The following is a 12,326-nucleotide window of genomic DNA, read 5'->3' on the forward strand; positions in this document are numbered from 1 at the left end:
CATCATGATCTTATTGGAAGGTAGAGGAGGCCTAAAGGGCTGAATGGCCCACTTCTGCTTCCTGTATATGCATGTTCGTGTATATGTGAATCACTCCACCTTTGTAAAAATGTTCAGGAAATATATCTTCAGTTAAGCTTTACAATTGAACTGAGGCTAAGTACTGAATGCAACTGTAGCAAGCTGTTGTGATGGAAGACCCAGGCATATTGATATTTCTTAATGTAAGTCTTTTCTAAGCCTTGATTTATCTACTAGCATTGATTTTCTGAGAGATTTGCTGAACAATCTCATGTAATATTTTAAAGATCATCTTCAGCATCATTGCTGTTGCGGTGGAGCAGTGGTAGCCTACGTTGAATACAACTTCTGATCGATAGGTGCTTTTTTCAGAAAGTTCATGATGCCTTCAAATGCATCGTTTCCCATGCTGTATCTGAATTGATCCCAAGTACGTCTGATGTCCTCACCAGATACAAACTTACAAATCATAAGCTGAAGTAGCCATTTGACCCTTTGAGATTCCTCACCATTCAATAAGATCATGGCTGAATTGAATTTTACGTTCCCACCTATCCCCAATAACCTTTGATTATTTTGGATTACAAAAGTTTGTTCACTTCTGCCTTCAGTGTATTCAATGACCTTTTCTCCACCAACCTCTGGGGCAGAGAATTCCAACGTTGTACAATCTCTGTGAGAAGCGCCTTCTCATGTCTGTCCTAAAAGGATGACCGCTAATTTTAAAACAATGCCCCCTAACTCAATGACAGGTGGAACATTATTTTCACATCTACCTTGTCAAGACCATTCAGGATCTTACATACTACAATGAAGTCACCTCGCGTTCTTCTGAACTCCAATGGAAGCAAGTGCAGCCCGTCTAACCTTTCTCCAAACATAACCTACACGTACCAAAGTATCAATCCTCTGAACCACCTCCAATGAGTTTACATCCTTCCTTAAATAAAAGCAAGCTTCACACAATATTCGGGTTGTGGTGCTACTAGTGCAATGTGTAACTGAAACATAACATCTTTACTTTCATATACAGTTCCTCACACATTAAACAATAGTAGTGCATTAGACTTCGTAATTCCTTGATGTAGCGACATATTAGTTTTAGTGACTGCTATATTTGAACAGCCAGGTTCCTCTACAATTTGGAATTCAGCAGTTGAATTCTTATTAGGTAAGACTTTATTTTTCCTGCCAAAGTGAACAATTTTATATTTTCCCACATTATACTTCAGCTCACATGTTTTGGCCCACTGACTCAAACTAACTATAGCCATTTTCATCTGTTATATACTCTTCAAACTAACAATAGCCATTTCCATCTGTTATATCCTCTTCAAGCTAACTATATCCATTTCCATCTGTTATATCTTCTTCATTTCCTCCCTATCTTTGCATCATCTGCAAATGTAACTATCATGTTTTTACTAACCTCATCTAAATTATTTATATAAATTGTAAAACACTGAGGATCCAGCCCAAATCCCTGCAGTAATCCATTCATTGCATCCTTCCCAGACGAAAAAATTTCCATTTGTACATGGTCTCTGTTCTTTGCCATGTTCTACCCATGCAAATATGTTATCCCTTACACCATGTGCTTGTAATTTGCATAATAATCTTTGCATAATAACCTTATCAAATTCCTTCTGGAAATCCATGTAAAATATGTCAATTTGTTCCCACTTATCCACAACAATGAGTTTTAAGAAAATGTCCAATTTAATTTGTTCAAGCCTTACAATGCTATTGTTTCCAAGATGGAATAACTGTCTGCAGAATTAACAAAATTTATTTTATTCTGGGAACAAAGAAAGCCTCATGATTCCTGGTGATCATGTGAAGTCTGCCGAGTGTCTCTGATTTCTTCACTCTAATTGTTTTTGGTGAACTGGTAAAAGAATGAAAATATTTTTGGTAAATTAGATTAGACTTACAGTGTGGAAACAGGCCCTTCGGCCCAACAAGTCCACACCGACCCGCCGAAGCGCAACCCACCCATACCCCTACATTTACCCCTTACCTAACACTACGGGCAATTTAGCTTGGCCAATTCACCTGGCCCGCACATCTTTGTGACTGTGGGAGGAAACCGGAGCACCCGGAGGAAACCCACGCAGACATGGGGAGAACGTGCAAACTCCACACAGTCAGTCGCCTGAGTCGGGAATTGAACCCGGGTCTACAGGCGCTGTGAGGCAGCAGTGCTAACCACTGTGCCACCGTGCCGCCGCAGGGAAGGTGCAAGTCTAGGAGTTGGGATGCCATGTTGCAGCTATATAGGACATTAGTTAGGCCACTTTTGGAATTCTTCATTCAATTCTGTTCCCTGCAATAGGCAAGATGTTGTTAAACTTGAAAGCGTTCAGAAAAGATTTACAAAGATGTTGTCAGGGTTTGGAGGTTTTGAGCTATAGGGAGAGGCTGAATCGTCTGGAGCTAATTTCCCTGGAGTGTATGAGGCTGAGAGGTGACCTTGTAGAATCATGAGGGGTGTGGATAAGGTGAATAGCCAAGGTCTTTTCCCCAGGTTAGGGGAGTCCAAAACTATAGGGATTAGATCTAAGGTGAGAAGGGAACCATATATAAGCCACCTAAGGGGCACCATTTTCAGGTAGAGGGTGGTGAGTGTATGGGAAAAGCTACCAGAGGTGGTGGTGGAGGCTCTGGGGAAGGCAACAACATTGAAAAGGCATCAGGATGGGGATATGGATATGAAAGGTTGAGAGGGATATGGGTCACATGCTGGCACATGGGACTAGGTTAATGTAGAATCTTTGATCAGCATGGACGAGTTGGACCTAAGGGTCTGTTTCCATGCTGTACGACTCTATGACTCTGGTACGGCAATAAATGTATGATGTGGCTTGTGGAGCCCTGTTATGTCATTAATGGAGTTGGATGTGTTTAGGATTCAGAATCTAGCAAAAAAAGTGGCACTCACTCTGTTAGAAATATTGAAAGCTGGCACAGAACTATTGACTCAAGACTGTCGAGCAATGGGATCTCCTCTCCCAGCATGGTGTGGCTGTGGGTGATGCAGTTTGTATTTAATCATAATGCTGCAATCGTTGTGAGTGTGAGGCAGCTTTATGGAGCAGCAAACCTTTTTCTGCCCCTGAATTTAGTATGTTTGTAATCTGATCAAATGAGAGAGATAGCTGGTTTACTAGAAAATCATCAATGCAACTGGTGCCAACTTGTGATGTTATAAATGAAACAGTAACCACTATTCATCACATAGTTATAGACAATGATTATAATGAAGATATGAATTAGTGATGGGATGACACAATCATCAGCATTTCATTACACAAATAATTACAGTATATTGCAAAATGCAGGTCTCTTTAATTTACAATTAAAGTGAAATGTTTACTGACCTCCACATTTTGTATTAAAGTCCATAGATCATATGTTGTCAGTTGGACTTCATGAAATCCTCAAACATTTACAACTAGTTTTCTAAGGGATTGGGCAGTCTGCAATAGAATAATAATTTCCTGGAGTTTTGAGTACCCCGATTCTTGGTGATTCAGGTGAAATCAGTAAGCCGCATGGACAAGGTAGGGGGCAGGGCTGGTCTGCCAACAGAAGACCCTCTCCAAATGGTCTACTGAGCCAGTGTGTGCATGAGCATTTCGAGTTAGGGGTATCCCTAATTTCATCAGCACTGGTAGCCATTGTATGAAACTTACACTCAATCTCAATGAAGGGATAAAGCATCAATTATCTACACTGATGAAGAGTAAAAGACACTACCGAAGAGTACACGGACAGCATGGTGGCTCAGCGATTATCACTGCTGCCTCTCAGCATCACGAAACCTGATTCAGACCTTGGGGGACTGTGTGGAATTTGCACGTTCTCCCCGTGTCTGTGTGGGTTTCCTCCGGGTGCTCCGGTTTCCTCCCACAGTCTAAAGATGTAGACCTTGCACATAAGGTAGATTGGCCATGCTAAATAGTTCATAGTGTGGGTTAACCGTGGGAAATACAGGGTTACAGGGATAGGGTAAGGTGTGGGTTTGGATGGGATACTCTGGGGAGGGGGAATGAGTTGGTGTGGACTTGATAAGCTGAATGGTCTGATTCCACACTGCAGGATTCTATTCTATACCTTTGTGGCTGTTGAGTGAGATTAGGCCAGATTTAGCTATAAGTGGCTTCCTCCTGTATTCGTATGTCAGGAATATCTTTCATTCTGTGAACTGATGCATTCCCTGCACATTGGCAATACCCCAGTTAAATTGACAATTTCAGGCAAATCCAGGCAGGAAAGAGGTGTCAGTGAGTGTTGCTACTTATGTTGGGGGCTGTGATTCATCAGTGAGCTCCTCATCCTAACCATACCTCCTGAGTAGTCATGGCAACCCAGGCGAGGACAATTGGGAAATGAAAAATGACTGATTGATTACACATCTTGTTACCCCTGGTCCCGTCAATGCATACCCATTGGCAGAGTGGGCTGACCAGTTGGCCTTGGTAGACCTGAATGCTTGCTGAGTTGACCAATTGATGGTTTAGTTTAACCATTCATCCTGGGCTGACTGTATACATGTCCGGGAGGGTCTATGTGTGGAATGAGAACTTACAATCAAGAAAGAAAGTTATGAAGTTTTCTTTGGAGAAGAGAATAAACTTTCTCAAGGTACAATAAAGAACCTTTCATGGAACAGCGCAAGACATCAAAGCATGAGAAGGTGTTTAAATGCCATTGTGCCTGCTCTGCCTTTTAGTAGAACCATGGGTTGGTCTGGTCTTGATCTGAACATCCCTTTTCCTGCCTGATCCCATTACCTTTGACTCTCCTGTATTTTAAGAATCTGGCTACCTCTGGCTTGGCAATATTCAATGATTCAGACTTCACAACTCACTGGTGTAGGAGAATCCAGACATTCGTAATCCTTTCCTTGAGAAAGCCAATTTCTCAACTCTATCTCAAATGAGCGACTACTTAATCTGAAGCAATACCCAATTGTGTACTTTCCCCCAGAAATTGGAATCGTGGTTCCAAGAGCACTGCAGGAACTTGATATAAAGGTTTTGGGTCGATGAATGTGGGGTTTGTAGTTGCAATTTTAGTTGAACAAAATAGGATAGCAAAGTTCCAAAAATAATGTGCAGATTAGGTGAATTGGTTGTGCTAAATTGCCCATAGTGTTAGGTGCATTAATCAGAGGGAAATGGCTCTGGGTGGGTTACTCTTCGGAGGGTTGATGTGGACTTGTTGGGCCGAAGGGCTTGTTTCCACACTCTAGGGAATCTAATCTAATTTAGTCTAATGAATGTTGCTGGGGAGAAATTAACAGATGAGATTGTGGTGAAATTTCTGCCACTACTATAGAAGGGAATATTCAGACCTGTGCGTAAAATGTACTGGATTTTTTTGCACTTTCCTAACTATTTCTGATTGTTCTTTCCTTAGTTTACTGATGTTGACGGTCACGAACAAGCCAGAGTTTGATTGCACGTGGACTTCACCCAGTGAGGTGACTGATATTTTCAGCTCACAGTTTGAACACATTATGGAGTGCCAACATCTGAAAGGTACCTCGTACAACAGCCTGGACTCACTGGACATGATCTCCTCCACAGACGAGAGCGAATGTGGCTTCAGCTTTGAAATGCCGCTCACCCCGATGATTCAGCAGCGAATCAAGGAAAGCAGCCAGTTCCTGGAGCATGGGACCATGGAAGCTGGCCCTGGTAATAAGGCATTGCAGCGTCGAATAGACATCAGTGACCTATCAGGCAGCAGTCTGGAGGAAAACAGCGACTCATCAGACCATTTATTCCATAAACCTTCTCCGTACACTCTTGTCAATGGAGCACCTCAACTCTCAGAGCTCTATCAGGATGGGCAGAATGAGCCCTCTACTTCAAGGTAAGACAACATTCTCCTCACCCAAACACTTCCCCTATCTATGATCTTGTACTCAAAATATAGTATATCCAAGCGTGAAACCAATCTCTGCATGGGGCACAACTTAATGGTGTCTATAATCAGGTTGACTGAAGACCGTTGGCAAATTGTGGAGAGGCCTCCCATTGGTACATGGGTCATAGAGTCGTAGAGATGAACAGCACGGAATCAGACCCTTCGGACCAACTTGTCCATACCGACCAGATATCCTAATGCAACCTGGTCCTTTACTGAAAATCCACATCCTTGTTTCTTTGCAAATAGGTGAAACAGTTGTTATTGCAGCAGGTTTGGAATATTCTTTCCCACATGCAGACTATTATTGCTACAGGATTTCTCCCCCTTTTGGTGAGTCCCGAACTCAGGGACACTGTTTTGAAGTTAGGAGGTGCCCTTTCAGGACAGAGATGGGGAGAGTTTTTTTGTTTTCTCCCAGGCAATTGTGTAACTTTGGGAGCCTCGACACCAGAAGGTGGGGGAGGCTGGGTGTTGGACTGTTTGTATGATATGTAATGGAGGTGGTTGGATTCTCTTCTGGCAAGGGAATCAAAGACAATTGAGATATCTGGGAATGTGGAATCCGAAAGAAAAATAGATCAGCCGTGACATTATTGAATGGTGGAGCAGGTTTGACGGGGGCTGAATGATTTACTTCTACTCCTATTCCATGTATTTGCATAACAGTCACCTCTGGCGTATTGCCATAGACAACATGCAAATCATCGTTGGAGATAGTGGAGGTGATTCAGTGATTCACTGGGACATGGATTGTAATTCTCTACAAGGATGTTTGTTGCCTTCACAAAGACATCATGCAGATAAATGTTTGAGGTGCTCCTTCCCTCTCTTGTGGGTTGAGAAACATTCTGGCTGACCACATCTAGGATCAGGAATGACCTGATAATTTGCTGCCTTTTCTTCACTCCAGCAAGTTGCTTGGTCGAGTCAAGTACTGAGGGAGGGTTGACTGCAGTGAGTTTTTCAAACAAAGCTATCAGTGAGCGGAACAAATCAGAAGGAGTTGGTCATGTAGTGATCTCACCAGCTTTCCAATCGAATGATGAAGATGTGCATGAATTATCGCGAAGAGAACTGGTGGCCACAAGGAGGAAGTGACACATGATGTGTGCCTGACTCAAAGTGCATTGTAGCATGCAGCTGAGAATCCTCCAGCTTAGTGTGTGATGAGTGAGCCCAAAGGGATGACAATATTTTGCAACTTGTGCAAACAGATGGGGGCAAAGTGGAGAAGTTTTGCCCTCCTACAGGCAGAACTGGCGGGTTTGGTAACGATGAAACTTTGTATTGTGACTCTCTCGGCAGTATTCAGGCAGTGTAGGTTTGTGAGCAGTAGAGGCTGGTGTCCATGTAAGCAGGAATGAGCATTGTTTTATACCTTCTGTCAGATGGGTTGGTACCTAGCACCTTGCCTCTGAATCAGAAGTTTATGAGTTTGAATCTCACTCAGGGAGATGGTGCTGCAGTGGTAATGCCAGTGGATTACTACTCCACTCAGGCTAATTCCCTGGGGATATGATTTGGAGGAGCCAGTGTTGGTCTGGGATGAACAAATTAAAAATCTCACACCAGATTATAGTCCAATAGGTTTATTTGGAAGCACTAGCTTTCGGAGTGCTGCTCCTTCATCAGATAACTGTGGAGCATGACCATAAGACAGAATTTATTGCAAAAGATTACAGTGTCATGCAACTGAAATGATATATTGAACATACCTAGATTGTTGTTCAATATATTATTTCAATTGCATGACACGGTAATCGTTTGCTATAAATTCTGTGTCTTTTGTCGTGCTCCACAGTCACCGCATGAAGGAGCAGTGCTCCAAATAAACTTATTGGACTATAAACTGGTGTTGTATGATTTTTAACTTTGTCTCTGGGGATAGGCATTCAAATCCAATCACAGCAGTCGGTGGAGTTAAAATTCAAATAAGTAAATGCATTCAATTAATTAGCAAAAAGTCTACAGTTGAAAATGTGTTTCAGTAATGCTGGCATGAGGTCATTATAAACTATCAGGGAAAACAAAAGGCTGGTTCACTAATATCTATTAGGGAAGGAAATCTGTCCTCTATACCTGTGTGACTGCAGATCTCAAATCAATGGTGACTTGAGGGCAATTTGAAATGGGTATCACAATACTGCACTTGACAGCAATACTCGCATTCCATGAAAGACTAATAACAAATAAAATTGAGCTTACCAATCAAGACTAATACAGTTTTAAGGGAGGGCTACACTGTCATAGGTGGCAATTTTCTATGGGGATTAAATTGAGACTTGCTCTCTTTCAGATGGTTTAAAAGGTCTCATTTTGATGTAAAACATGGAAGATATCCTCAGTATCCTGTCCAATACTGATTCAATTAAAATAATGAAAATAGATGTTTTCATATTACAGTTAGTTGCTTGAAAATTGTTCACCATGTTTCCTGCAGAACACCAGAGACTACATTTCAAAAGATATTTCATTAACTAGCGTGCTTTGAGGTGTCAAGCGGGCATGGAAGGTACTATATAAATGCAAGACTTTCCTTTTTGTTCTTTCCCATTGAATTCTCAAGGGACAGAGGAGAGCATGGTCCTTGAAATATTAGGTTGAAGACACTGTTTCAAACAACATTCAATTGCAGGATTTTATATCATTAGTGAATGTAGAGAAACCAGGTGGTTAAGAAGGTGTTTAGCATACTTGCCTTCATTGCTCAGACCTTTGAGTAAAGCAGTTACGACGTTATGTTGAGGTTGTATAGGATATTGGTGAGGCCTCTTCTGGCGTATTGTATCCAGTTCTGGTCACCCTGTCATAGGAAGGATTTTGTTAAGTAGTGATTTACCAGGATGTTGCCAGGAGTGGAATATTGAAGTTATAAGGAGAGGCTGGATCGACTGGGACTATTTTCACTGGAGCGTAGAAGGTTGAGGAGTGACCTTTTAAAGAGTTATAAAATCATGAGGGGCATAGTTAAGGTGAATGGCAGGAGTCTTTTCCTTAGGGTTGGAGATTTCAACCCTAGGTTGGATTATTTTTAAGATGAGAGGAGAAAGATTTAACAAAAGCCATGAGGGCAACTGATTTTACACAGAGAGTGGAATGACCTTCCAAAGGAAGTGGTGGATGTGGATGCAGTTACAACATTGAAAGGACATTTGAATAAGTGCATGAATAAGAAATATTTGGAGGGATATGATCCAAGGGTAGGCAGGTGGGACTGGTGTAGTTTGGGATTCTGGTCGGCATGAACTGGTTGGACTGTATGACTCTGTGATTCTATGACACTGTCAGATCAGGATGAATGAAATTCTGTTACCTGGTCTAGGCCGGTTTTTATTGAACAGATTCCCAAGGCGTGAAGCTAGAAGTGAACACTGTGGGATGATATTGGTTTGGAGTCTTCAGCCACTGAATGCAGTCAGCCATGTGAACACTGGAATCATGGCTTTGGAGCAGTATTTCAGTCAGTTGACCCCCTATGGTTGGATATCCCTGCCAGAAGACCAGTATTACCAAAGAGAGAGTGTGATTCGTTGCAATCAGTTTGAGAAAGGCAAGGCCACTTTTGTTCTGTAAATCTCATTCATTGAAGTTGTGAGGCGGTGTGTTTGTCCACAATGGCTGAGACCACAACAGAAGTCAGTGTGATTGAGGCCAGAACTGCATTTGTTAATAAACAGTGAAATTTTATGTATGTCACTGGGTATTGTGAAGTTTTACAACCCCTCACTCTGCAGCGTCAAAAGATTCTTTGTCAGGTGAAGTGCATTGCTGCAAAAACTTATGATTTCAAATAAACCTGTTGGACCATAACCTGATGTCATGTGACTTTTGACTTTGTCCACCTCAGCCCAACACCGGCACCTCCACATCATTTTACAGTGCGTTGTAAGTGTTTTCAGTGGTTGTTATACATACATTGAATGGTTTAGTGTGAGGGAGGTCTGTGCAAATATGACCTCATACAACAAGCTGCTGTGTCATAGTCATCGATGCTTCAGTATTTTCCACATTAGGAGTTATTCTGTAAGATTTAAAATTTCTATTTCCCTTACCCTCATGAAAAGCAAGTCATTTTGGTTCTCTGCTTTTTGCTGAGAATGTTTTACATCAGATCAGCACCACTGGAAAGGAATGTTGCAGGGTTTATAATGATGTTTATGGGAGAGTTTGTTTTTAACATCTAGTCAACTGAGGTTACTACCAATGAAAGAAGCAGGTGTTTGTTCAGGCTGTGGTTATGTAATATTCTTGCCACACAAGTGCCATGCAATAACTATCTTCAACTAGAGGTTTGACAGTCATTGGCACTACCATCACTAAATCCCTGGAGGGCTCCCATTGTCCAGAAACTGAACGGGTCAGCTGTACAAACACTGTAGCGACAAGAGCAGGGCAGGGAGTTTGCAATGGGGTAACTCAACACCTGACTCTGCAAAGCCTGTCCACCATCTGCAAGATATTCTTCATTTTCCTGGATGAATACAGATCCAATACTGAAGAAGATGAGCATCATTCAGGACAGAATGGCACTCTTTACACCACCTTCAGCATTCACTCCTTGTACCAGTGACAGCCAATGGCAGCAGTGTATACCATTTACAAAATGCACTACAAGAAAGGCTAGCTCTGTACTTGAGAAATGCCAATTGATTTTGAACTGGATGATTTTTGGGAATGCCTCCTTTGTTAAAAACAATAAAACAGAGTTACAGCAGTGAACAAGAGGTGGCACGGTGGCTCAGTGGTTAGCAGTGCTGCCTCACAGCGTGAGGGACCCTGGTTCAATTCCCGCGTCAGGCCGCTGTCAGTGTGGAGTTTGCTCCGGTTTCCTCCCACAGTCCAAAGATGTGCAGGTTAGGTGAATTGGCCATGCTAAATTGCCCGTAGTGTTAGGTGCATTAGTCAGGGGTCTGGGTAGGTTGCTCTTCAGAGGGTTGGTGTGAACTTGTTGGGCCAAAGGGCCTGTTTCTACACTGGAGGAAATCTAATTTTACAACCTACTTTTATAAGTGCCTTTAACATAGTTAGAATTTGCAAAACACTTGACAGGGAAGTGATCAAATAATTTGACAATGGACAATTCTGGAGATATTCAAACAAATGTTTGAAAGCTTGATCAAAAAAGTAGATGGCACCTTGAGAGTTTGGATACCCCGCGTTAATGTTTTCATTTAATTAATTCCTTTCACTCAAGTCTGCACAGGAAAGGTTTAATTAAAATCACTTTCAAGTCACTGCATTCCACATCTAAGGTTTCACTTTTCAAGGAAAGTAATATAGATAGAGAAAGTCAAAGTCATTCCCCAACAAGCTGACTGTGGGTTTCAGAAAAACCAAAGAGCTGAGGATGCTGTAAATCTGAAACAAAAACAGAAATTGCTGGGAAAACTCATCTGTGGAGAGAAAGCAGAGTTAACGTTTTGGGTCGAGTGATCCTTTTATGATCACAAGTGAGAGTATCAGGCTGACCCCAGACAGTGGCAGATATGACATCCCTTTGAAGGTCCACATTCAGACCACTTCCTGCATAAAGACATTTCTGTTCAGTTCCTGCTCCACCTGCTCCTGTAAAGGGAAGAAGGAAAAAAAAGCTCCCTCTTTCATCATCTTCTGTGGTTTATCCAATTGCTTTAACAGCAATGAATTGGTTGTTGGTTTTTCTGCTGAGGCCTGAGTTAAACTGCAGGCTGGTCCTGTTAACCTATAGATGAATAGATGTAAAGGAGGATTCTGTTTGTTTTTGAGTGAGTTTCTTTACTGTCTGCTCCACAGAACATGTTAAAAGCACAGACAGTGGGATGCTGTTGCTCTCTCTGGGCAGGTACCCAGCTGACTCAAACTCCCGATTTCCATTGTGTGGTTCAGTTAGCATCCAGCTAATGGGATGACTGATCTTCCATCCCTGTTGCACACATGTTTCCATAGTTACCTATTCCATCTCTCTCTCTGACAGCCACCTGTAACTAAACCAGTCTGTGTGTAACATTAGTGTCATGTTAGACACCATGGTGAAGTTCTGGCCATGTATTCATGAAACCCCTGACTTCTAGCTTTGCAACATTGCACAACACCACTCCTGTCTCAACCTATCTGCTCCTGGCTCCCTCAACCAGCTGTTTGCTACCTCTTGATTATTCCAATGCATTCCTGCTGTTCTTTCACATGCTATCCTCTGTAAACTGGAGATCATCCAAAGCTCTAGCCTTAGACCTGTTTACCATTCTCCTCTGTGGCCTTTGACAGACCTTCATTGGCCCCTGATGCAGCAAGATCTTGCTTTTAAAATTCTTCTTGTTTTTAAATCCATCTATTGGTTAGTTAGCTCAGTTGGCTAGATGGCTGGTTTGCAATGTACAGTAATCCCC

At 42.1% G+C, this 12,326-nt stretch overlaps 1 protein-coding gene across 6 annotated transcripts in view; it reads left to right on the forward strand.

The window, feature by feature from the left end:
* LOC132833450 (PH and SEC7 domain-containing protein 3-like) overlaps window positions 1–12,326 on the forward strand; it is a 439,179-nt gene that overhangs the window by 225,180 nt on the left and 201,673 nt on the right. For all 6 annotated transcript variants that reach the window (XM_060851749.1, XM_060851748.1, XM_060851750.1 and 3 more), the window contains one exon: window positions 5,446–5,904. In XM_060851749.1, coding sequence (XP_060707732.1) covers window positions 5,446–5,904 — 459 coding nt within the window. The remainder of the gene's footprint in view (window positions 1–5,445; window positions 5,905–12,326) is intronic.

The sequence above is a fragment of the Hemiscyllium ocellatum genome, chromosome 36, assembly GCF_020745735.1.
Source record: "Hemiscyllium ocellatum isolate sHemOce1 chromosome 36, sHemOce1.pat.X.cur, whole genome shotgun sequence".
In the NCBI taxonomy this organism is placed as follows: domain Eukaryota; kingdom Metazoa; phylum Chordata; class Chondrichthyes; order Orectolobiformes; family Hemiscylliidae; genus Hemiscyllium; species Hemiscyllium ocellatum.